This window comes from Balaenoptera ricei, chromosome 15, assembly GCF_028023285.1.
Source record: "Balaenoptera ricei isolate mBalRic1 chromosome 15, mBalRic1.hap2, whole genome shotgun sequence".
NCBI classification, from domain to species: Eukaryota; Metazoa; Chordata; class Mammalia; order Artiodactyla; family Balaenopteridae; genus Balaenoptera; species Balaenoptera ricei.
The window spans coordinates 47,326,445-47,350,026 of record NC_082653.1 but is presented as its reverse complement, the minus strand read 5'-3'; the positions used below and the strand labels follow the sequence as shown (position 1 = coordinate 47,350,026).

General features: G+C 46.8%; 1 protein-coding gene across 3 annotated transcripts in view; it reads right to left on the bottom strand.

The window, feature by feature from the left end:
• Window positions 1–22,849, bottom strand: part of RALGAPA2 (Ral GTPase activating protein catalytic subunit alpha 2) — a 281,669-nt gene extending 258,820 nt beyond the window's left edge. For all 3 annotated transcript variants that reach the window (XM_059898891.1, XM_059898892.1, XM_059898893.1), the window contains exons 1-2: window positions 22,641–22,849; window positions 50–160 (exon numbers count right to left, since the gene is read on the bottom strand). In XM_059898891.1, the coding sequence (XP_059754874.1) occupies window positions 50–160; window positions 22,641–22,746 (217 nt within the window). In that variant the 5' untranslated portion in view covers window positions 22,747–22,849. The remainder of the gene's footprint in view (window positions 1–49; window positions 161–22,640) is intronic.
• Between the last annotated feature and the right edge of the window lie 733 nt (window positions 22,850–23,582).

Genomic DNA, 23,582 nt, shown 5'->3' with positions numbered 1-23,582 from the left:
AAAAAACAAAAAACTTTGTATATCAAAAACATTTTGTAGAAATTCTTACCTTTTAATTTCAAACTATTTTCCAGTGTTATAAAATTTTCATAGAAGATGAAATATATCTGAGAATAGTTGGTCTCAAAAAACTGCTTAAGATCGCTTGCATCCACGTTATCTGAAAAGAAAAAGTTCCCGTTTACGACAAACTTACACAATTATCAGAGTTCACAATCTTTTCAGAAATGAAGGAATGTAAAAACAAGCCCTATCCCCTTATAAGACAAAACAAAGCAAAGTGTATTCCAGTCCACTTCTTTCTCCACCTAAGGAGAGCTCTGAGGTGGCCTGGGGCACCTCCCCTCCCCAGTCCCAGACGTCAAGGTCAGAGCCTGGGGGCACAGCACCTACGGAGCAGCTAGAAGGCCAGGGGTAAGTGAGGGTCCAGGGAGGGGCAAGATGACTTCCTGTTAGGGGTGGGGAAGTCAAAGTTCATGGAAGAGGTGGCTGCTGACCCAGACCATAAAGAGGGACGAGTCCGTACGTCTGAGAAACAACTCTGCCAGGAGCCCCGCACGCACGACCCAGAATCTCCTCCCTCCCTCCTGGCTCCCGTGCCACCGCCCAGAGGACAGCAGGCCCTGCCCCGACACCTGCCCACATCCACCTGGGCCACTCGTCACCGCGTCCCTCCAGCTTCTACGTGACCCGTCCCACCCCTGTGTGGACACGGAGGACCCGCCATGCGCTCCTAGCCTCGTCCCAGCAGTGCGTCTCCCAGCTGCACCAGTGTTGCTAAACCAGGGCTGCGGGTGGATCGGCAGGTGGTGCAGGGAACTTAGCCCAAGAACAGCTTCCCCGCACTCCCCCCACCAGCCCTGGCCCCCGCAGGGGCCGAGCGCCAACACAGCCAGCGTCCCTCGCAGCTCCAGTGAGTCACCCACTGTCAACACACCTCTGTACAGGTTCCTTAGCAGACAAGGTTGTCTGTGCGTTTACAGCAGTGTCCTGACCAAGGTGTTAGCTCTTTGGAAGAATACACTTTAGGAAACCTCAGGAAAATTAAAAAGAGCTTCCTTAAAGTTCTACAAGATTACTCAAGAAAAAAAAGTGTGTCGCTATTCAATCTATAACAGAGTCGTATCAGCTTTGGAGGGTCCTAATGTGAATATGCATGAACACACCCACTGCTATGCTTACATTCCATAAAGTCAACACTCTTGCTGGTGAATCTAAAGAGTTGTTTCCCTCTGATAACTACACAGCACCTTTCATGCAAAAATCTGCCCTGGTTCTTTGAAACAATGCACGTAAGGTGTTGGTAAAGTCATAGGAACAGCCAATTTCACATTCTGTTTCTTGCCACAAAAATAAAACTGAGCACAGAGCAGTGGAAGTTGCTAGTAACTAACCAGTTTACCTTCGCCCAAGCAGGTAACAATGACATCAGGATCCTTAACCCATGTGAATATTACCATTCTCATGAGCTAACAACCCTGCCAAGGAATCCTCAAGTGCCTTCTGCAGGATGTCAGCTCTAAGACGGGGCTTTGTTCATGTTCATGCCAACACCAACTGCTCCCGGGACCGCTGAAACCTCCCCAGCCCCCCAGGCCAGGTCAGGGCCTCGGCTCTGGGGCCCATGGCCCTATTCCTCCCCGTCTGAGATGGTGTCACACCGTACTCCACTCCTGGTGCAGCTCCTGACTTAGTTCTGATGGAAGGGTCTGTCTCCTCTGTTAGAGACAGTCCCCACCCTCACAGACCTCCTGTGTGTCTCAGCATCATCAGGCACCCTGCAGGGAATACAGCATTTAGCTCAATATTTTCCTGAACGAACTAAATAAAAGAAACAGCCTGTAATATACAATCACAGGACAGTGACCACAACTTGTAACCCCCTCAGATCTCACGCCGATGGGAAAAAGTGGCCTGACCCTTCTTCAGATCCTTGGGGTTATCAGGAGAGAAATGTCAACCCTCTGCTGAGGACGCCCGATCCCGCTCTGCAGCCCCAGCTCTCGCGGCCCCTGCTCCAAGTGAGGGTCTAAAGGCTTCTCGTTCTCACCCTCACTTTCTGCTCTTCCCGCAGGAACCACCCACCACGCTGCTCAAGCTGAAACCTAGTCCCCATCCCGGCTCTTCCCGGCTCCTTCCCAGCCCGTCTCCGGGGTGTGGGTTCCTCCACAGACCCACCGGACACTGTACCCCCATCCCTGCCCGCCACCCATCCCCGCCCAGGGTCCCTGCATCCCCACTTCCCCTCCCTGGTCCCCTCTCCACACTGCCGTCAACAGGAAAATGGAATAAACCAGATCAGACCATTCTTTTACTCAAAACCTTCCAACGACCTCCAGTGGTGCTTACAATAAAATCCAAACCCTTTACCATGGCCTCGCGGCCCTGCAGGCTTTCCTCCACTCAAGGCCAAGTCCGTCCCACACCACTCTCTCTACGCCCTGCACTCTGGCCGCCGTGGCTTCTTTCCATCTCCCAAGCTTCCCACACGTGTTCCCCACCCTGATCTTCATCCAGCTCATTCCTTCTCATCCTTCAGAGCTGCGACCCCACACGACCTCTGCAGAGAAATCTAAGGAGCCCCCGTGTCCCCAAGCATGTCCTCCATCACCCCCCTCCTCCTTTACGGAGTCTGGCGGGTGGGCGGCCGACCGCTCGCCTGTGAATGGGCCGCAGCGAGAAAAGCATCCCCATGCTGACGACATGGGTGCACAGGTATGGCGAGACAGCACAGAAAGGTTATGGGCCACCAACAGTCTACCTTCCCTGGCCTCCCTGGTCCCTCAAAAACACTCGATTGTCAGCGACCTGAGCAGAGAGGGTCCTCGTCAAGGCTGAGGGGCTTCATGCAGACAGAGACACCCTCATGAGGCCAGACTCCAGGCGGCAGCCGCCTTCCTCCTCAACCATTCACTGTCTTCCTTGTGGGTTAGGAGTGGATGGAGCTTAAAGTCCTCACGACAAGACAAGCAGACGCCCTCAAGGTCACCCAGCACACAGTGAACGATGGGTGTAACATCTGTAACTACTAGTTTATTTACCCATGTGAGGACTCCTCACTGGTCTGGGAGTTCCCTTCACATGATCCCTGCCCACAGCACTTAAGATTAGTGGAGACTGTCTCATTTATTCATTTACTTCTCCACCGACCGGCACTCCACTAGAATGGAAGCCACATACGGGCAGGAATCACATCTGTTTTGTTCCCTGCTGTATTTCCAGCCCCAGGAATAGAGTTTGGTACCCGAAAGGTACTTGACACAGATTTGTTAAATGAACAAACAAAAAATAAATATCAAATATTTTCTATCCCTACTTCAAAATCTAGAATGTTTCCATGATGTGTCTTATTTTTGAAAAACAAGACTCATCAGGTGAATATTTACAAAGCACAGATCTTGGAGAAGGCGGGCCCTGGGAGTTAGCCTCCTGCAGAAGGGAACACAAGGGAGTGTCACAGGTCTACTTTGTAACAAGGTAACTTTGAGAAGCAAAGATATACAGGAGGAAGACTGCTCAGGAAAAAAACAAAAAAAAAGCCTATGACCACAAACTTCCTTTTGAAAGACACTCTTCATCTGTTCATTCAAACAAGACTGAGCCCTGACCCCTGCCAAATAGCCCTGCGCCAAATGCTGGGAAATTCAAAGAGAATAAGGTGCAGGGCCCTCCAGGGTACAGGAACACAAGCAAGTAACGGAGATGGCAGCGTGCCGGAAGCTCAGGCAGGGCATCAAAGCAGGGAGTGACAAGGCCACCTGGGGAGGTTGGGAACATTAAAAACACTGTACATTTATGCTTTGAAAGACACTTTCATGACTGTATTTTATTTGACCCTCACCACAATCCTGTGAGGGGGATGGGGAAGGTGTGGTCAAGACAAAGAAACCTCAGGTTCAGAATCGTCTGTAACCTGCCCAAGGTACCAGGCCAGTCAGAGACTCCCATCCGGGTCTCCAGCTCAAACCTGAGCTACACAAAGGCCTCAGAAACAGAGGGAAGAAGTCAAAACCAGAAATCGGGTCAGGAATATAGAGAAATACGTCGTCCCCTCGGGGATGGGATGTGCAGGAGAGCCCGAGGGAGAAGAGCAGGGGGATGAGAGGACAGGTAAGACACGAGGGGAGACGCGGCCCGGCTCCCCAAGAATGACCTCACAGCAACCTCCCCATGGCCTCGTGGGGCCAGTAAGGAAGCGGGAAGGAGGGGAAGCCCCCAGGTACAGAGCCCAGGCTGGACACCACCTTTGAGGTGATGACCCTGGTGTGTTTGGCAACGACGCTAGCACGCTGCCTGGCTGGCATCACAAAACCCAGGCAAGTGCAGGCACACTGACCACAGAGAAGCAACCAGCAGCCAGCTTTACAGAGCTAGGGGTCATTCTGGGATTTGTAAAGCAATCTCCTTTACCACCAACCGACAGCCAATCAACTGTTTCTATTATTTTCCCATTATATCTGAAAAATAATCTATATTCCACACCAGAAGCTACCCTCCCCTGGCCTTTTGTCCAGCTAAGCCTCCTGCTGACAATTATTTCCCCACATCTAGCTGGAAGACAACAGCAAAGCCTGAAGGCAGAACATTTGGAGCAGACTGCCTGGGTTCATGTCCAGAAGCTACAAGACCTGGGCGAGTTATTTAGAACACTTTGTGCCTCAATTTCCACCTGAGAAATGTGGCCAACGATGGTTCCTGTGCCCATAAAATGAACATATGCAAAGTGCTTCTAAGTGTGTAGTCAGCATTATGTAAATAAACGTTAGTTGTTTTCCAACTACCTAGCTCTTGGCAAAGGCCATCTCACGAGGTGGGAATAACCCAGCTTCACCTGTGAAGCCATAAAACTCAATGACATGTCAAACTCACCCACTTAATGAGACCTTTCGAAAAGGCACAGCACTTAATCCCAACTCAGCAGCAGATGCTACAAAACTAGTGGGACTGTCCCTCCACTTCTCCCACATATAATCCTTTCCAATAGCAATCTTACTCCTTTTTAGTTGGGAGGATCATAACCCAGCCTCATAAAAGCCTGCTTCAGCAGACCCTGAAAGCACCAAAGGAGGAGGGAACGTCCTTCTCAGACTTGGGGGCCCTGGTGGACACTGTCAAGAGGAAGAAGGGGTTCAGACCAGCTCCTCCGGAGTACGGAGTGACCCCCAATCCTCCTGCCCTCCGTCCCCCACCCTCCCCAGGGCCAAGAGCCATCCCAGCGCTGCCTACACGTCTGCGTGTAGATGAAGACGGTGTCATTTGCTATTTTACTCAAATTCCCTAGATACTGGCACTGAAGCACGATGCTCAAGATCACATGCCAGTAAAAGGGAAAAGGGGTGAGTGAAAAATTCAAGGCGAATGTGGCGACTTAATAAAACGTAATTTAGAAACAGTGAGAACAAGGAAAATAAATGAGTCAGACACAAGACAGAAAACACTGACAAGGATAAATGTCACTCATATGGCGCCTTTACTTAAGGGCTAATGAGATTTTGGTGATTTTACCTTTTCACAACTGCCTAGGTCCCCGCCCTCCTTCCCTCTTGCTTTACGTACTTTGTAATAATGCCACAAACTATTCCCGCCCTCCATCCACTCCTTTAGAAAATGCCCACCCACACTGATCTGGGGCTGATCTCCCGACTTGCTGTGGACAACCAGTCATTAGAAGCCTGACCCAGCAGTGGCTGGAGAGCGTCAAGTAGTCTCTGGTCCAAAGAGACTGGGATTGGCATATATACACTACTATATACAAAATAGATAACTAATAAGGACCTACTGTATAGCACAGAGAACTCCACTCAATGCTCTGTAATAACCTGTATGGGAAAAGAATCTTAAAAGAGTGGATATATGTATATGTATAACTGATTCACTTTCCTGTACACCTGAAACTAACACAACATTGTAAATCAACTATACTCCAATAAAAATTAAAAAACAAGAACAAAGGAAATGAGGAAACTCATGGAGCAGAGCAGGACCCAACCCCAGGCAACCTGCAGCCAGGGCAGTACCTCGCAGCAATGCAGATAGGTGAGGGAATAAAATAGATGCTTGTTGCCGTAAGGTCTCTGTAAGCCTGAGGTTTGGGACGGGTTGTCTTGCACCGTTGTGAAAATGTTGGTGGGGAAGAAAAAGCAACTCATGACCAAGAAGTTTCACTGGCCATGAGAGCCAGCAAGCCCGTGAAGAGGTGCCCCAAGTACGACACGTTGTCACCTCCGTCAAAGAAGGAAAAGCAGACAATATGGGTCCGAATAACAAGAGCTGCCAGCTGATACACACTGTCCGCAACAGAAAGTTTCTGCAACACTAACTAGAGCGCAGGCAGGGACTCCTTTTCCTGACACCAGCCGGTAGGTTTTAGAACCTCCTGTGTGTGCAATACCGTTCCAAGGGCAGGTTACCGACCTGGAACTCACCTGGTGAGGAGGTAAAGTCCTCATAATGAAGCCCTTTCAAGACTCAGCAGGTATTTGGGTCATAAGACAGCAGGTATGCTGACTGTGCTTCAGTGGTAACTCAATACTTGTATCATCATCATTATTATTAAAGAGGAATTCACATCTGAAAATGCATCTACGTGCAGACCTAAAAACGTCCTTGTGCTGATTACATGCAAATACAAAATCCTCGTGTGGACGGGGACGCTAACCTGCACGGCAGATGGAGGTTCCAGCTCCAGTGGCTGCACAGTCTACACCCGCCCACCCCCGCCCCCAGGATGCTCTCCAGAAGATTTCAGGGCCTGGCTCACTGTCTTTGCCCTCATAGCCAGCACTGATTTCCACATTTACACAGGTGATGCCCAACTTCCTTATCTCCACTGAGGTTGTCCTCCACGCCCCCTCCGCAACCTCTGTCCCCAGGCCCGCCCGGGCATCCCTCTAACCTCCCTGCCTCCCAAGTCTGAACCCACTCTCCCTACCTCCCCTGCTCCCTCCTTCTGGAAACCTAATTCCAACAACTCTTCGACCTTCCTGGGTTCTTCAATCCAATGACCCCACCACCCTGTCATGATCTATGATCCCTCTGAAGTCTTCACTTCTTTTTTTCTTCCTAATTTGGTTTCCACAGTCCATCTTTTTAATCAGCCCTTTCATTGTCCCTCAATCACCTCCCTTCCCCCTGCATCATATTCACTCCATAAAACCCCAGTCAGTTTCACCCTTAATTCAACCGAAAGTATTTATTTGAGCACAGGTCATGTGCCAGATAGCAAAGATTTTTTTTAAGTTGTCGGTTTAAGTACTGAATAGATGTGAAAGAATATGTTTTGTACATGTGCAACTGATGCTGTATAATGAAACAAGCACTTTAAACCCACGCACCGACTCAACCAAGCATCCCCTCCACCCCCACTTTACGGGGCTCCACACTATTCATCCAGTTCTCAGCCCTCTCTGGGGCCAACAGCTGGTGCGCACGTACCTCTGCGCCCAAGCGCCACGGAAGGAAGAGGCGCCTAGAACGCTGACATAATACTTTTGGAAGCACGTGGGGGCCTAAACCACATATTCCTGTTTGTAGGAAATGAAATGAACTCACATTTTAGCTCTGCTGATAACTGTGTTTCTTACATACATTATTACAGCCATGTTGGACTGTTCTATCTCCGTAGAATTTAAACTGAAAGCGAGAGTGGCCTGGAGCAAACGCTCCCGGTTTCCCTCCTGCCCCCTCGCCCAGCCACGCCCACGGCAGACCCTTCCTCTTCCTAAGGGAGCCCCTGCTTGTTCAGGGACCATCCACCCCGCAAATCCGTGTGCCCTTCGTGGGGGTGGGACCTGATGCTGCTGAGCCAATTACTGTGGCAATAGCCCCCTGCCAGCTATGAGTTTAGACTCAAGCCTGTGACCCAATGCGGGTCAACAAGCAAGGGGAAGAATTCTGGTGGAGATGCCTGGAAAAGGGTCATTGTTCTTAAAGGGACACAAAGCAGAAGTGCTTCTTTCTTCCTGCCTCTGGACGTTGTTCCGTTCGGGTGCGATGCCTGCAGTGCGTTTTGCCACTCAGGGGACAAACCTGCCACACAGAGGACACTAAGGAGGGCAAAGCAGGAAGGGGAGAGCATACGGATGCGCACGTCACTGAGCTGCCGTGCCATCTGGCTCGGGGGGCCACCTGCTTTGGGACCGCTTTCTATAGGAGAAAAAATTCTTCATCATTTATGTTTATATTTGGGTTTTCTGTTACCTATATCCAAAAACATCCTTGTAGATACTGAAGTAAAATCTGACAGTAGAACAGGAAACAAATCCTAGTATAATTGAAAGGTTGTAGAAGCTATATTCATCCCTCTTCGTTTCCTAAGATGTATTATTTTCATTTCTTTATACCTATATGGTAGCTAGGTGCAGAAAGTAAAATTCTTAGAAGTCAGAAAGATGTTAACACTTTGTTATCCTGGATTGATAGTCCCCATGTAAAAGTGATTCCGATAAAGATATACGCCACGTACCTAGAGCTCTAGTTTTTAAACGTAGAGATATTTTTATTTTAAACATTTTTGACACACCTGTCTCAAATGCAGGACTCTAAAACATTATTTTTAACAGATATCAAGTGCCAACACAATAAAACAAAATATATACACCAATGAAATATAATGTTCAAATCTAATGTGTTTTATATACATGTATTTTTTATGACGTATAGTTGATGTACAGTATTATGTTACAGGTGTACAATATAGTAATTCACAGTTTTTAAAGGTTATACTTTATATTTATTATAAAATATTGGCTACATTCCCTGTGTTGTACAATATATCCTTGTAGCTTAATTTATACATAACAGTTTATATATTTTCATATATCTATTTCTTTTGTAGGAGTCAAGTTTCATCCGATTTTTTAAGGCAATGCATAACTACTTCTACTTTTCTTGATCTGAATTGGCCTATATTACAGTCAAAACCACTCACTAGGGAAAGACCTGGAGACAGAAATAGATAAAACAGGAGCTAAATGGTAACCTCTCCCACTCCATTTTTAACAAGTAAGGCAGCAGAAAAGTGGTGCTGAGGGCAGAGAGAGCCATCTTACTTACGTCAAATAATAATTATTAATAAGCATAATAATGGCTTACAAAAGGGCTTTGTATATATTAACTCAATTAAACCTCCGAGAGCCCTACGAAGCAGGTACTGTCCCACGACCAGGTGAGGGTCAGAGAGGTTAGGTCCCCGCCAGGACTCGAGCCCAGGCAGTCCGGCTCCCGCACCGCTTACCTAAGTACGTCTAACGTTAGCTGAAAGTGATGGAGGAGGGGCAGGGAAGTACACCTGGAAACACAAGGTTTTTAAATACATAAGAGAGAGCTGGTAGAAGTCCCGGGACTAAATAGTTACTAAACCCCAGAGAGGACCCAGAAGTTGGTTTATTTAGAACACCAGAGCCAGCTTGCAAGGGGAATGGCCTTCCTCCATGACAGGTTAAAAGGGCGGCCTTTCTGTGAAGCTAATTCTGCAGAGACTGAGACGGTCCTCCCCAAGGAGCTCTCTTTACTTCCAGAAAATCATCCCACTGTCCCCTGCCCCATCAGCAGCTGCAACACCGTCAGGCCCGCCCCATCCTTCATATAAGAAACCAAAGGCCCCTCTGGCCGCCAGGCGGTCACCCTGCTTCCCCCAAGCCAGGGTCTGCTGACAGCATGGAAAGGCCTGGAACTGCCAACCTGAAGAATGGGCAGTGGACAATTTGTCGTGTGAGTCCAGTGGGACCCGATAGGGCCATTTAAGTATCATGTAAGCCTTCGCTTACTCATGTGAAAAATGTCCAAGGCGTGTTAGGTCAAAAATACAGTGTCAGCCCATGTATAACAACTATTCACGTAAGACTGTGTTTATGTGTGTACCTACAAGACACAGAGACAGAAGTTGCACGTAAGCAACAGCAAGCACAGAAAGCATGTTTACCAAAATTTTAACAATGGTTATCAGAGGATTGCAGAATGTGAAGAGCTTTTTCATACTTAAGTTATTTTTTGCTTATTCATATTATTCAAATGTTTATAATGAGTATATAAAATTTTATAACCAGAAAAAAACTACTATTTTTCAGAAAAAAACTATTATTCATTTCAGAAAAAAAAAAGCTGCCAGAATATTTAGAAAGAATTTGTTTTCAAAGCCTGACTATGTACCATAAAAAAGAACAGCAGACGTGACATCGGCCATAGTTTCCTCCAAACGTGTCTTACTTTTGAAACTTGAAGAACATTGAAGACCTAAACAATACGTAAAGTAGTATCTTTGCCAGGACTAAAATGCCCTAAAAACAGAAAATAATTTAAATTTCCTCTGCCCAACATTGTCGTTAGACCTCTTCTGTAATAACACATACGTTGTACACAATGCCTTGTAACGATCGAGGTGTAGAGGACTTTTGCTGTCTTTAGAGAAAGCTATGTTTCTCTAATTGTCATTTACTGAAAAGGGTAGAAAAATGATACGGTCGGGCAGGAAGAAATGGTCTCTGTCCAGCCATTCAACAGCTTGCACTGAGTAGGAACAAGCAAAGGTGTGACACCTCTGAATGCAAAACGGTGATGAAATTTCCCATCACCGGCAGGTTCACTTTCAAGACCTGGTGGCCTTAGCACACGTTAAGTCCTGTTTAAACCTGGACTGATCACCGACCGCGGAGCAAACTCCCGTTCGGCGCACGCTCAGCAGCAACACCGGGTCCTAGAAACCACACGTCTTTTCAATTAACACTGAGCCAAAGTCCAAGACTCCCTCAGGCCTTTGCATTAAGAAACACAACCCTGAGGGAGTCCTGTGGTGGTCTAGTGGTTAGGATTCGGGCTTTCACTACCTCAAGGCCCAGGTTCAATCCCTGGTCAGAGAACTGAGATCCTACAAGCTGTGGGGCGTAGCCAAAGCAAAAAAAATTTTTTTTTTGAAATGGTTCAAGTTCTTGAAAAAAGAAACACAACGTAGAGCACACACAGGGTTCTAATTCAGCAGGTACCTGAAACTCAGCCCGTCTGCTGCCTTTCTCACCATTCACAGAGATAAATTAACATTGCACTGACCCATCAACGTTTTCCTGTGCTCATTCATTTTCAGCCACTGGCTGATCTCCATTTCTTGGCAGCATCAGGGCACTTTCTACGATACCTACTCTTTGGCTCTTACTAGAATTTGGGGTGACGTAGTAAGCACATCTCCACACTGTCACAAGCTCGGTCTGCTGTGTGGCCCCATCTCACGTCTGGCACACTCAAGCATTCCTGCCCCACTGGCCACGGTGGTCCTGGCCTGTCTCCTTATCACGACCCACTGCTGCAACAAGGAAGGACCGGCCACGTGTGCCGGCTAGGGTTCCCCGGCCACGGCTGGCTTCTCCTCTCCAGCACTGCTTCTTTCTCTCCCCTCTTCTCTTTTCTGTCTGCAGTCACTGTTCCGTTTGGGGGCAAAGGCCATCTCACTAGGTGTCATTTCTTCATTTGTGACTTATGTATACATACATTTTGAACATCTATTTATTATAATTTTTCCTATTAATATGTAGGAGCTCTTTATGTTTGGGGGATGTAACTATTTCCTCTCCTCTAAGTTTCAAGTTATTTTTCCAGTTCATTATTTACTTTTTACTTCAGTTAAAGATGATATGTTTGTATATGTATTTATTTTAGGAGCAAGAAGAGAGGAATGGAACCATTCTCTCAAAAATAAGTATCTGCAATATGACACACACACACGCACACACATATACACACATGCACACACACATACACACACACATACACAGAAAGACTATGTAATACTTTACTCCCACTCTGGGAGCTCAGCATAAGCTCTACTCCACCAAGCTTCTCTGGCCCAAATACATCCTCATGTTATCAGATACAGAATCCATGGAATAAAGAGGTTTACACTGTCGGCACCGGAAATATGACCAGACAGAATGAAAATATGCTAACCCCTTTAGAAAGCTGTAAAGAAGCAACATGTGTCCTCAGCTCCCCTCTCTTCCATGCAGTCCTGAAAATACTATCAAGATTTCACTGGAAGAATGTTCACCACTAGTTATAACAGGTCCTTTTCGGGGGATGGTAATTCAGTTTTGGTTTTTGTAAATTTAAAATTTGACAACAGTGTCTCTCCCATTTTGTTTCCATGAAAAAATATCTGGGGTACTTGCCTAAGCCTCAGCCAAGCCTGTCCTTACCCACAGCCCTCTGGCCCCGCTGGCCCTCAGCCTCCACCCCAGTCAAGGTTTCCCCAACCTCTTCTCCCTTTTGTCCACAGAAATCGTCCTTTCTTACAGCTCTTCCCCTTGGATCCAGGGGGTGGGTGTGATAGTGCACGCACACATGGGAGGAGAGAGGGCTCTGTCAGGAGAACTTAATTCGTGGTCTTGAATCTCTTTTTTTTTTTTCTGGTTGTGCCACGCGGCATATAGCATCTTAGTTCCCCAACCAGGGATCGAACCCACGTCCCCTACACTGGAAGCACAGGGTCTTAGCCACTGGACTGCCAGGGAAGTCCCTTAATCATTACTTTAATGATGGGAACTTCCGGCTGGGGCAGGAAGGCTTCTAGAAATTTTTCTAAACATCCATACCGGTGGCCGCTACTCTCCCCCAGACTGAGATCCATCTATGTGGAAATCACATTCTTGGTTTTTCAGCATGCAAGCTCAGGCGTGCCCAGTGCTGTGTACAATGCCTGGCACATGCTTGGGGTTGGATAAAAAATAACTGTTAAATGAATAAGGGGACTCTGGAGCCAGCTGTCTGGGTTCAAATCCTGACTCTGTCACTTACTGGCTGTGCAACCGTGGGCAACGTTCTCAACTTCTCTGGGTCTTATTGGTAAAATGGGGATAATGACATTCCCTGTCCCACTTGGGAGAGGATTAAATGCATTAACACACGTGAAGTGTTTCTGGCGGTACTTGGCACATGGAAAGCGCTGATTAAATGCTACTTATTATTATTACAAATAAGGAAGTATGTCACCAAAAGGAATCAAGATGTACAAAAAGCTGCTGGTGTTCTCAACGTTATTTAGTATCAGTATCACTTAGTGAGAGAGATCAGGCAGAACACAGATAAGTAGAATACAAAACCAAAGGCTATAAATGCCAAATGGAAGGCACAAAATGCTATGGGAATTCAGAGGAAAGATCGTTTCAGAGAAAAGGGACAAAGACACTTTGTGTGAAGATGTAATATACCTCTGCCGGCTCCTGGAAGAATTTTACATGACAGGTTGGCTGACACCTCTGGGAAAAGGGACGGCGTATTAGTTTGGGTTCTCCGAAAAGCAGACACCAAGACAGGAGTGGACACGCAGGAGGTTTATTGAGGGAGCTGTCTGTGAAGGATGAAGGGGAGGACCTGAGAAGGGACGTCTGACCCCTGCAGAGAAGAGGGACGGGGAGGAGGGCTGAGGAGGAAGAGGCAGCACAGGTCTGAAAAGCTGCTGGCCAGGCCAACAGGAGCCCTCAGGACAAAGTCTCCCTTCAGAGGCATCTGGGTTTCAAAGGAACGGCCACATCAGTACCCTCACGTGCTCGGTAACTGGCTGGGAGGAGCTCAGCTTTGGCTAAACAGTGGTGGTGAATCCAAGGGCAGCATCGGGAGCAGCGGCTAGTGACGCTCCCCGGAGCGCAGCTGATCTGAATGCTCACTCTCACAGCTCCCACAGCTGGGCACAAGCAGCGTCCCTAGTACCTCCTGTGTCCTTGAAAGCCAGGTTGAGCCTCAATAAATAAATGCCATCACTGAAAATCAAACACAAGACAGTATCAACGGGTCCCTTACCTTTTTCAAAAGGGATTTTTTTAAACTAAACCACAATTGCAAAAGCAAAAGCAAAATACATATTTACTGTTAAAGATTACAACTACTTTTAAAATAGTGTTCAGTATCTTTCAGATGTGGTTTCAGTTTCTAAAACAACGTAAAGGACATAAAATCATTATGAAACATCTCTTTTCTAAATATCAAAGTTAAAATTCTGGAATGAGGATTCAGAACTAATGCAGAAACAAAGCTCTGCTAAGAACCTAGAGGGTAAATCCTTTATAAACTGGTTGCTTAAGAAAGCAATTTGATCAAATGAGACTATGAGAAAACATTTTGCAAAAGTGTGAAGTGCTACATGAATGTGAGCTATCAATACAGTCAAGTTACATCTTAGGTGGGGTTAAGTCACAAGAAAGGTAAAAATGGAGAAAATCACAATTACCCTTAAACATGAGAGGCACACCCAGCAGGGAAGATGTTCCCACAGTGAGAGACATGAAGGAAAGAAGACCTCTGAGGACACAGCAAAGTCCCTTGTCCCTCCTCACACCACCAGGCGGGCACGTGGTCACTCAGTGGAAGGGCAGGCAGCAACCACACCACTTAAACTGTGCCCATTTTATTTATATAGATATACATCATATATATTTATACTTTTATAGATATATAAATATATATACACACACACACACATTTCCCCCTTCTGGCCAAGCATTAAATACATAAGTTAAATTGCATTTATGAGATCACCACCCCCCCCAAATGAACAACAACAAAAAGGTCTCACAGATTACAATATTTCTTTTATGAAGATACATGGCAGAGAAGAGGGAGCAAGACATACTCAGTTCCTATCACTACATCAGCGAGAAAACTAGTCAGCAGTTGACTTTCCCTCGTACCTTCACAGAAAAAAGTAGAAGCCATCATATGAGAGTTCCCTTCATGACCCTGTCATCCCACACCCCGTTCTTGCTTCTTCTGAGTGGCCTTAGAGGAAGAGGTGCCCCCTGTCAAGCCTTATCTCCTGCCCCACACTCTGGATCCCACAGCAGACCACAACTTTCACTATATATCTCCTTTCTCTCTACTATTTCTTCAAGTTTGCTCTTTTATTATTTCCTTCTCCTACATGTAAATAAACTCAAATTCTCCCAGGTTTTAAAAAATATAAAAATCATACACAAACACACACACACACACACAGACCCATCCATCCTCGATCTGTAATTTCCCAGTCTCTTCCTGGCATATTAATGTGTACTCTTCCCATTGCAAGGCCCAGAAATACTATATGACTCAAGCTGGCTAGAGCAAAAAAAGGGTGTTCCAGACTCCTGCAACTGAGAAGCTCGGGGTGGGGATGGCGCAGACAGAGCTGGACCCCTCAGCTCACACAGGGTCCATGGACGTGCCTCACTCTCGATCTCTCCGCTCTGCTTCCCTCTGACCGTGAATTCAATCTGAGGTGTGTGCTCCCCACATGGAGGGAAAGATGAACACTGGCAGCCCAGGCTACATCCTCTTGGTTTGTAATCCAAAAGGATGGGAGCTCTCACCCTCCAGGAATCCATGTTTCAAACCTCAGGGAGACTGGGACTCCTGGACTATCACCGAGGGAAGGCACTGGGTTTGGTGGCTCGTCTGCTTAAAACTCTTCCCTGGATTCCAAACGTCCACCCACGGCACAGGGTAAAGGACAGTGTGCACTTAGCCACGTGGTGGCCACACCATCACCTCTGCGCAAGCTCCTCTCTCTGCAGTCCCCTTGCCCCCAACCCGCCCACCTGGGAAACCGTATTCATTACTCCAGACCCACCTCAGCCCCGCCTCCCCCCCCCCAGGAAGCACTGGCAGACTCTCCAAGGGGCCCTTCTGCTCTGCCTCCTCTACACCTGCAGCCACCTGTACCGTCCCACCCCCACCCACACTCCCCCACCCCTACCCCATCCCCACCCCCCGGCACTAACACCCTCGTGGTAAATGCAGCTGTTTACCTGTCTGTCTCCCCTAACAAACCGTAAATCCTGGGCTTGTGCCTTATTGATCTCTGAAGACACAGCCCTACCAAGCAGACACACACACACACACACACACACGCACATACAGACTGGAAAAAATGTACGTGAAACTGAATTTTTTAAAAATCCAAGAACAAGATAGTTGCTTACTACATTTATATATTAATTATTCTTGATTTTACAGTAGAGGAACATATTCCTTCTTTTAAAAATAATTTTTAAATTGAATCAATTTGCTATTTTGAAAGTCACCTTTTTGAAAACAATAAACTATTTTCTAGTTTCATCTGTGGCACTTAGTTTAGAGACCAAAGATCAGTGCTCTAAACAGCTAGTAAAAGTATTTATGTCCATCTGCAAATAAAGCACTTACAAACAAAATAAAAACACAAATTATAAAAGTTTACATCAAAATATTCCAGACCTACCAATTATCTCTCTTCCCAGAATAAAAGGTCAAAGGCACCCTTTTCTAGTTATCACAAACAAAACATCTGAGCTCAGTCAGACTTTTATCCTAGGTCCACCTTTCTCACTTCAGAAGGCTAGACAATTTCAAGCACTAGGAGCAGGGATGGCGTATTTGTGTGACATATATGTGTCCAAAGTTCATTTTACATTCCAGAAGTTACAGATATAAAATGTTAGTAACCGATGAAAAATGAGCAAAGGGAGCATTAGGGCAAAATCACTTTGCTTAAAACAAGGTCAACTGAGAGAAACCATCCCAAGACTGTCTGAAGGGCCTGGAGTTATACCCCCAGCTTTGCTCTGGTTGCAGAATGTCCACGTGGCACTAACGTCCATGCAAATATTTTACCACCTGCGAGGCCTGCCAAGGGCACGGAGAGGCCAGTGAACACGAAAACACAGAAGGAGTCTTTTTATCTTCTGCCATGTTCAAGTCAAATATGGCCTCAAGTCTCCCTAGAAGAATACGGTAAAGCAGACTAGGAAGAGAGCAGCAAAACTCAAAGCAACATTTCTGGGAGACGCGCAAAAACTGTTGGGCTTTTGTTTACACGTTAACATTCATTCTGGTGGGTAAATATATTTTCTGGTATGTAAATATGCTTGCGTCAGGTAACTAGCAAAAGCTCGACACGGGCTGTATAATCCTATGACCCCCAGCTCTGCCCCTTAAAGACAGGGAGCTGGCAGACAAGGAGCCCACCTCTGGGAGCCTCAGTCTCCCCATCTCGAGGTCGGCGGTGGGAACACTACCCTCATCACAGGTTGTAGGACGATCCAGTGAGATCATGATGCTAATAACCACGCCATAGCTTCCTAACCCCTCATTAAGCTCCAGACCCCACATCCAGCACCTCCCAGACACTTCCATTTGTATCTCGCTGTCTTCTCAAACTCAACACACATCAACACCAAACTCGTCTTGTTCTGTCGTTAGCCAGTCTCCTCCCAACTCTTCTGGCTCTATCCATGACACCTCCACTCCCCCAAATACCTAACACCAATTATCAAATTCTAACAACGTGTTTATTGCTAGTCAGATTGCAAAGGAAGTGGCCGCCTCAACCCTTGCTGCCTGCAGGGCAACGGGAGCGACACTGAGGACAGCACTGTGGGACAGCACTGTGGGTCGAGGCATAAACGCAGCAATGTGACCTCCATGGAATCTAATCCAAGAAAATAATGCAAAATGCAGGAGAAGCTGCCTCCCAAGATGTTCAGAGTAGTTATTATTTACACCAGAGAAAGAAAGAAAAAGAGAGAAAAAGCGAGAGAGGAAAAAAAGAGGGAGAGATGAAGGAAGGAAACTACTTAACTACCCAAGAAATGGTAAGCTAAATTATGGTACATCGCCTCAACAAACATCTGTAGTTAATAAAAAGAAAAGGAACAAAACATTGGGAAATGTTAAAAGTAAGCTTAAAAGGCAACGTTTAAAATTGTAAGTGAACTTGTCCCTACTTAAAGCAACAGATGCACAAAAGGAAACATATCAAAATGTTCAATTTTGCTCTATGGGCATGTAGAGCCTCTGTGAGCGACTGTTCTCTCCTCTCTGGCCCCAGATATTTGGTCTGAACCCTGGTGTCACTAGATTTGACTGGCCTGTGGCCCCTGACCCCAAACCTCTTCTCCTTCAGATTAATCACTCCTCGCCCAGCTTCTGCAAACCTCATGTTCACTCCTCCCTGAGAATCGCTTGTCCTGCCACAGGGTCCTTCGTGGCCCCGCCCCTCCTCTCCAGGCCCCAGCACCTGTCTGCTCCTTCATCACCAGTCTTCTCAGTGTCTCCCTGCCTTCCCACTGGCCCCATCCATTTATCCTGGCCCTGCCGGCAGAGAGGCAGTGCTTGAATATTACCATTTGACCTGCTAAGAATTCTCCAGTGGGCCCTCTCACCTGCAGGATAAGATCTGAGCTTCTAACTCCGGCAAACAAGGCCCTTTCTGATCTGGCCCCAACCTGCCTCAGCTCCTACCGGTCAGGCCACCTCTCCTCCCCTCCCCCATGACCCCGAAGTCCAACTCGCTGTCCTGCCCTTACCCCTGGCCTACACACCACTTTGGTCACTGCTCTGACACTGCGGACGCCCTCAGGGCCAGGGTTCCAGCACCCAATCCTCAGTGCCCAAGGTTCCTCAACCTCCCGCATCATTGCTGTGTATTTCTACCACCAGCTCCTCCCCACCTCGGCCCGAAATGCTCTCCCCCTCGACTCTCCCCAAGTCTAACCCTGCTCTGTTCAGCATGCCGCGCTGGCCACCTGTGGCTCCTGAGCTCTTGGGAGACGTGCTGCACACGTACAGTACACATGGGATTTCAAAGACTTGCTATCGGAAGATAAAATAGTGGAAATAACTACTGCAGAGCAGAATAAAGAAAAAAGAATGAAAAGAACTGAGGACAGTCTCAGAGACCTCTGGGACAACATTAAACGCACCAACATTCAAATTATAGGGGTCCCAGAAGAAGAAGAGAAAAAGAAAGGAACTGAGAAAATATTCGAAGAGATTATAGTCAAAGACTTGCTATCAAAAAATGATGGAAAAAACTGAACATTTTACTTTCATTACCTGTTGATACAACACATATTAGATGTATGGGGTTAAAAATATATATAGATATTATTAAAATTAATTTCACCTGTTTCTTTTTACTTTTTTAGATGTGGCTACCAGAGCATTTTTAATCAGACCTGTGGCTGATATCTATTTCTACTGGACAGAACGAGTCTAACCATTCTTCAGGGTCTCCTTCAAGATGCCCCTATCTTTGTTCTTAATGATCTTTTCTGCCCCTTGAAATCCTATAATGGAGTCCACCACATATAAGCCACTATCTAATTACATAACACACTACATGCTTACTAGTATTTTACGTCTATTCTTCCTGCTACATCAATGCCATTTCTAAACCCTATTTTGGGACTCACAGTAGGCACTCAACTTTTAATTAGACATGGAATCTTTGCTGCAGCAAGACAGCAATGCACAGAATGTTTTTTTAGTTTGGTTTTGTTTTGTTTACTTATTTACTTTCCCAAGGATGATTTCAACAATGTAAGGAGACCTGGGAGTCAGGGGACCTAACAGCTCTTTGTTCTTCCTCTAAATTACATAATACATACACAACGTTGAGTGCATGGCTTGGCCCCCAGTAAGCCCTGCCTGTGTCTCAGTTTCCCCTCCCCCTTTAAAATAAAGTTAATAATACCAGGCCAATCTACAATATATAGCCAGGTCAAAGTAGCTAAGCAAGTTCTAACAGGAGTCATTACCATGATACGAAGAAATACTCTACTTTTCACAGCTAACTGTATCTTTCTCAGCCAGCTGTCTTAAACACAGACTAATTTTTATGAGGAGGGAGCAAATCCATCACAATTATTAAAATAAGAAAGGAGAAGGGACAACCTATCAAAACGCTTGTCCTATCCTACTAACGACAGGAAAACAGTAATGACAGAGGAAACTGTTACATGCCTATTCCAAGCTGAAGTAGCTTATACATCACACTCACAATAACCTTTATGAGGCAGACATCACCATACCCATTTACAGAGTAAAAAAAATGAGGTTCAAAGACAGGTCGAGTAATTGGCCCAAAGTCATGCAGCCGCAGGCTACAAATCCAGGTCAAGTGCTATCAGCTTCGTATGTAAAAAATAACATCGTTATTATCACTGGAAAATATGTGAAAAGCAAGAGTATTATCTAAATATACAAATAAAAATACAATAACAATTTCTATTCATTTCCTTCAAATAGTTTCTTTTTTTTTTGCAAATATACTTTTTTTTTTTTTCTTCTAGTTTTGTGGAGACATAACTGACATGTAGCACTGTATAAGTTTAAGGTGCACAGCATAGTGATTTGACTTACATACATCACTAAATGATTATCACAGAAAGTTTAGTGAACATCCATCATCTCATATAGATACAAAACGAATGAACTAGGAAAAAAAATGTTTTTCCTTGGGATGAGAATTCTTAGGATTTACTCTTTTAACAACTTTCACATGCAACATACAGCAGCGTTAATTACAGTCACCATGCTGTACACTACATTCCTAGTACTTATTTATTTTATAACTGGAAGTGTGTACCTTTTGATTAACTTCATCCAATCATCCCCCCACACCCTGCCTCTGGTAACCACAAATCTGGTCTCTTTTTCTTTCTCTTTTTAATTTTTATTGAAGTATGGTTGATTTACAATGTTGTGTTAGTTTCTGCTGTACAGCAAAATGAATCAGTTATACATATACATATACCTATATCCCCTCTTTTTTAGATTCTTTTCCCATATAAGTCATTCCAGAGTATTGAGTAGAGTTCCCTGTGCTATACTGTAGGTCCTCATTAGTTATTTATTTTATATATAGTAGTGTGTATATGTCAACCCCAATTCAAATAGTTTCTTGATCTTGGCTAAATCCTATTTTTCAGATGAAAAGGATTTTTTTCCTAGTAGACTTTTCCTTAAAGTAGCAAACCAGTAGGGTATGCACTGTGGTGGGACTAGTACACTGCTGTACTATTTTTTTTTAAAGCCTTTCAACCACAGTTGTAAGCGAAAGTTTACATGAAACATTATGAACTAGAACTCCTCAGACACATTTACAAAAATCTAGTGCCTACAGATAAGATTACAGTAATAAATGAAGTAAACTGGGCCAGTCCACCAGCAGATGCATCGACAAAAACCAACATACATAAGGAAATATCACAGAGCCTCTCCACGCTGCAAAACTGAGGTCAGATGGCTCCATGAAAGGACAAAAGAAAGTTCCTCAAAATAAGACACACACCTTCAACTGAAACCACAGAGCCTTGAAAACTAACTACTTTCTCAGAACAGTAACAATGTACTGTGTGTCTCTAAGAAAACCAACATCTAGGTTTAATTGCGTCTGGCTTTGCAAAATGTAGCCAACTTAATCCTGTAGACTTGGACAGAACAAAAGTTAAGTTCAAGCTCTCTACCACAGAAAAAGTCCCCAAGTATCAACTGCTTTAAAATACCACTCTACTCTCCTTTATCAAAAATGTCCCTGCAGGAGGTGTTAATCAGTCACTACTAAGAACCCCACACAATGCGTCCTGTGTGCGCCTGGTATTTTAGTACAGGAAGTAGAAAGTTCAGTTTACCAAGAACACCGAATTTCACTTTCAAAAGTCTTGAAAACTAATCACTCTAACAGTACTTAATTTACATTTCATTCCAAGCTGTCCTAGACGGGCGGAATCTCAAGGAATTCGAGAATGTAAAAAACTTCACTTGGCAAAACCAGGTGTGTGGATTTGTTGTTTTCCTTAGAGGTACTTCACGGAGTATAAATAGAAATCATTTGCAAATTTTAATCTCATGAACAAGATCTTTATTTAAAATTCTCACCTATATGATGAATTCTGTTATACCATATTTCCTCAAGTGACAGACACATTAAGACTTTGTGCCCTAAATCAGGTGATTTTGCTCATTTTAAGAATAAAAAAAGACATCTAGAAGAAACATAAAGTATCTTTTTCTCAGCCCGCAAATAACACAAAGACAAGTCTGTCTATAGACAGCAAAGGTGTTTCCACCTTAAATACAAGACTAAGGAGGTAAGAAGAGAAAACAAAACACAGCATAGCAAACCAGCTACAGATCACAGGTGGCAGGTGACAGGAAGCCTTGGGAACACTTCACACCCACAGGGGTGAGTTTCATCCCAGGTCAAGTGCAGGCCGACCTGGGCTCTGCAGAACCTCCACCCAGCGGGCTCATAAAAACGGAAGAAGGCACATAACCATCAGTGTCATCCTGACAATAAAGGAGAAGCAGCCTCCTTGAACCCAGGAAAGTCACCCTTCCCTCCAAGCAGACACGAGGAGCCCCCTTCACACCAAGAACACAAAGAAAATGAAGCAGCCAGACCCATGGGAAGAGAGACGGCACTTAAATTTATCCCGGGGCCACTTGGGGGCTCAGTCTGTTCGGGGATCGGACTCAAAAGTAAAAATAAAATTAAAGTGGGGGGGGGGGGAGGAGATGACAGTTCAATTAAGTCCGTGCTGGGACCACTTGGGGTCTCAGTCTACTTAGGGTCTCGGACTTAAAAATAAAAATTAAAAACTGGGAGGAAAGATGACAGTTCGATGTGTGCGTGAGAGGACCCCCGGGCGCCCAGGGTTTGCTGGGGAGGGGACCGTCCCGGCCGCGCCCGGCCCCGAGGCCACCTGGCGAGAATCCGGGGTAAGTTTACACTCGAGGGCGACGGGCAAGCCCGCGGGCCAGGCTGCCCGCTTCCCGGGAACAACGCCAGGGCCCAGGCAGAGGGTCTGCGCCCCCCGCCCCGGCATCCCGCCCCGACCCCCGCCCGCGCCGCGCCTCACCCAGCAGCGCCCGCAGGTGCTTCAGGCGGGTCAGCACGTCCTTCTTGGGGTCCAGCACCTTCTGCGTGGACTTCTTCACATCCCCGTGGCTCCTTCGGGAGAACATCCCGCCGCGGGGAGCCCGGGCCCCGCCGGCGGGGCAGGAGGCGCCTGCGCCGCGCGAGTCACCGCATAGGGTCAGGCCGGCGCGTGTCTCCCGGGCCGCCCGCCGCCGCCCGCCGCCGCCCGCCGCCGCCCGCCGCCGCCCGCCGCCGCCCGCCGCCGCTTCGGCTGTGGCTCCAGGAAGGAGAGGCGGGCCTGGCCGGCGAGGGGCCGGGCAGGAAGGCGGTGTCGACGCTAAACCCATCGCCCCGCCCCGCGGGAGGTGCCGTCCGGCCCCTGGGCGCAGCGCACGCGCGCGTCGTCGGGACCCGCCTCGCGGGGGCGCGCCCGGGTTCCGAGGAGGCGCCGCGAATCACAAAGAAGCTGGCCCCGCGCACACGCTGTACTCCAAGTCCCGGGATGCACCGCGACAGAGCCCTCCAATCAGGCTGGCGCGCTTTCGGCGCGATGAGAGTCAGTGGGCCGGCTCTGTGCACGTGCCCCCTCTCCACCCCGCCGTGGGCCGCAAGTGCTCCTGGGAAAGGTAGTTCTCCAGGAGGCGAGACCCTGAGACCACATTTCCAGGGTCCCAGTCACTGGGCAGCATCCGCCCGACCCCTACCCAAGGAGGCCCAAGGCTTCTGTATCTATAGTCTCCGGCCTGTGCGCCCACCCAGTTCCCTCTAGTGCAACGTGAACCACAGAAACTCACAACAGGGAGTGAGGGAGCGAGTGGAAATCCCGTTGATCATACCAAAATCGGAGCTCCAATTACACACTAAAATGAATGGCTTTGGCAGTAGGGAAGGGCATGCCTGGGCTCTGGGAGAGGAGGCCAGCCCCACTCCCCTTGGTTCCTGG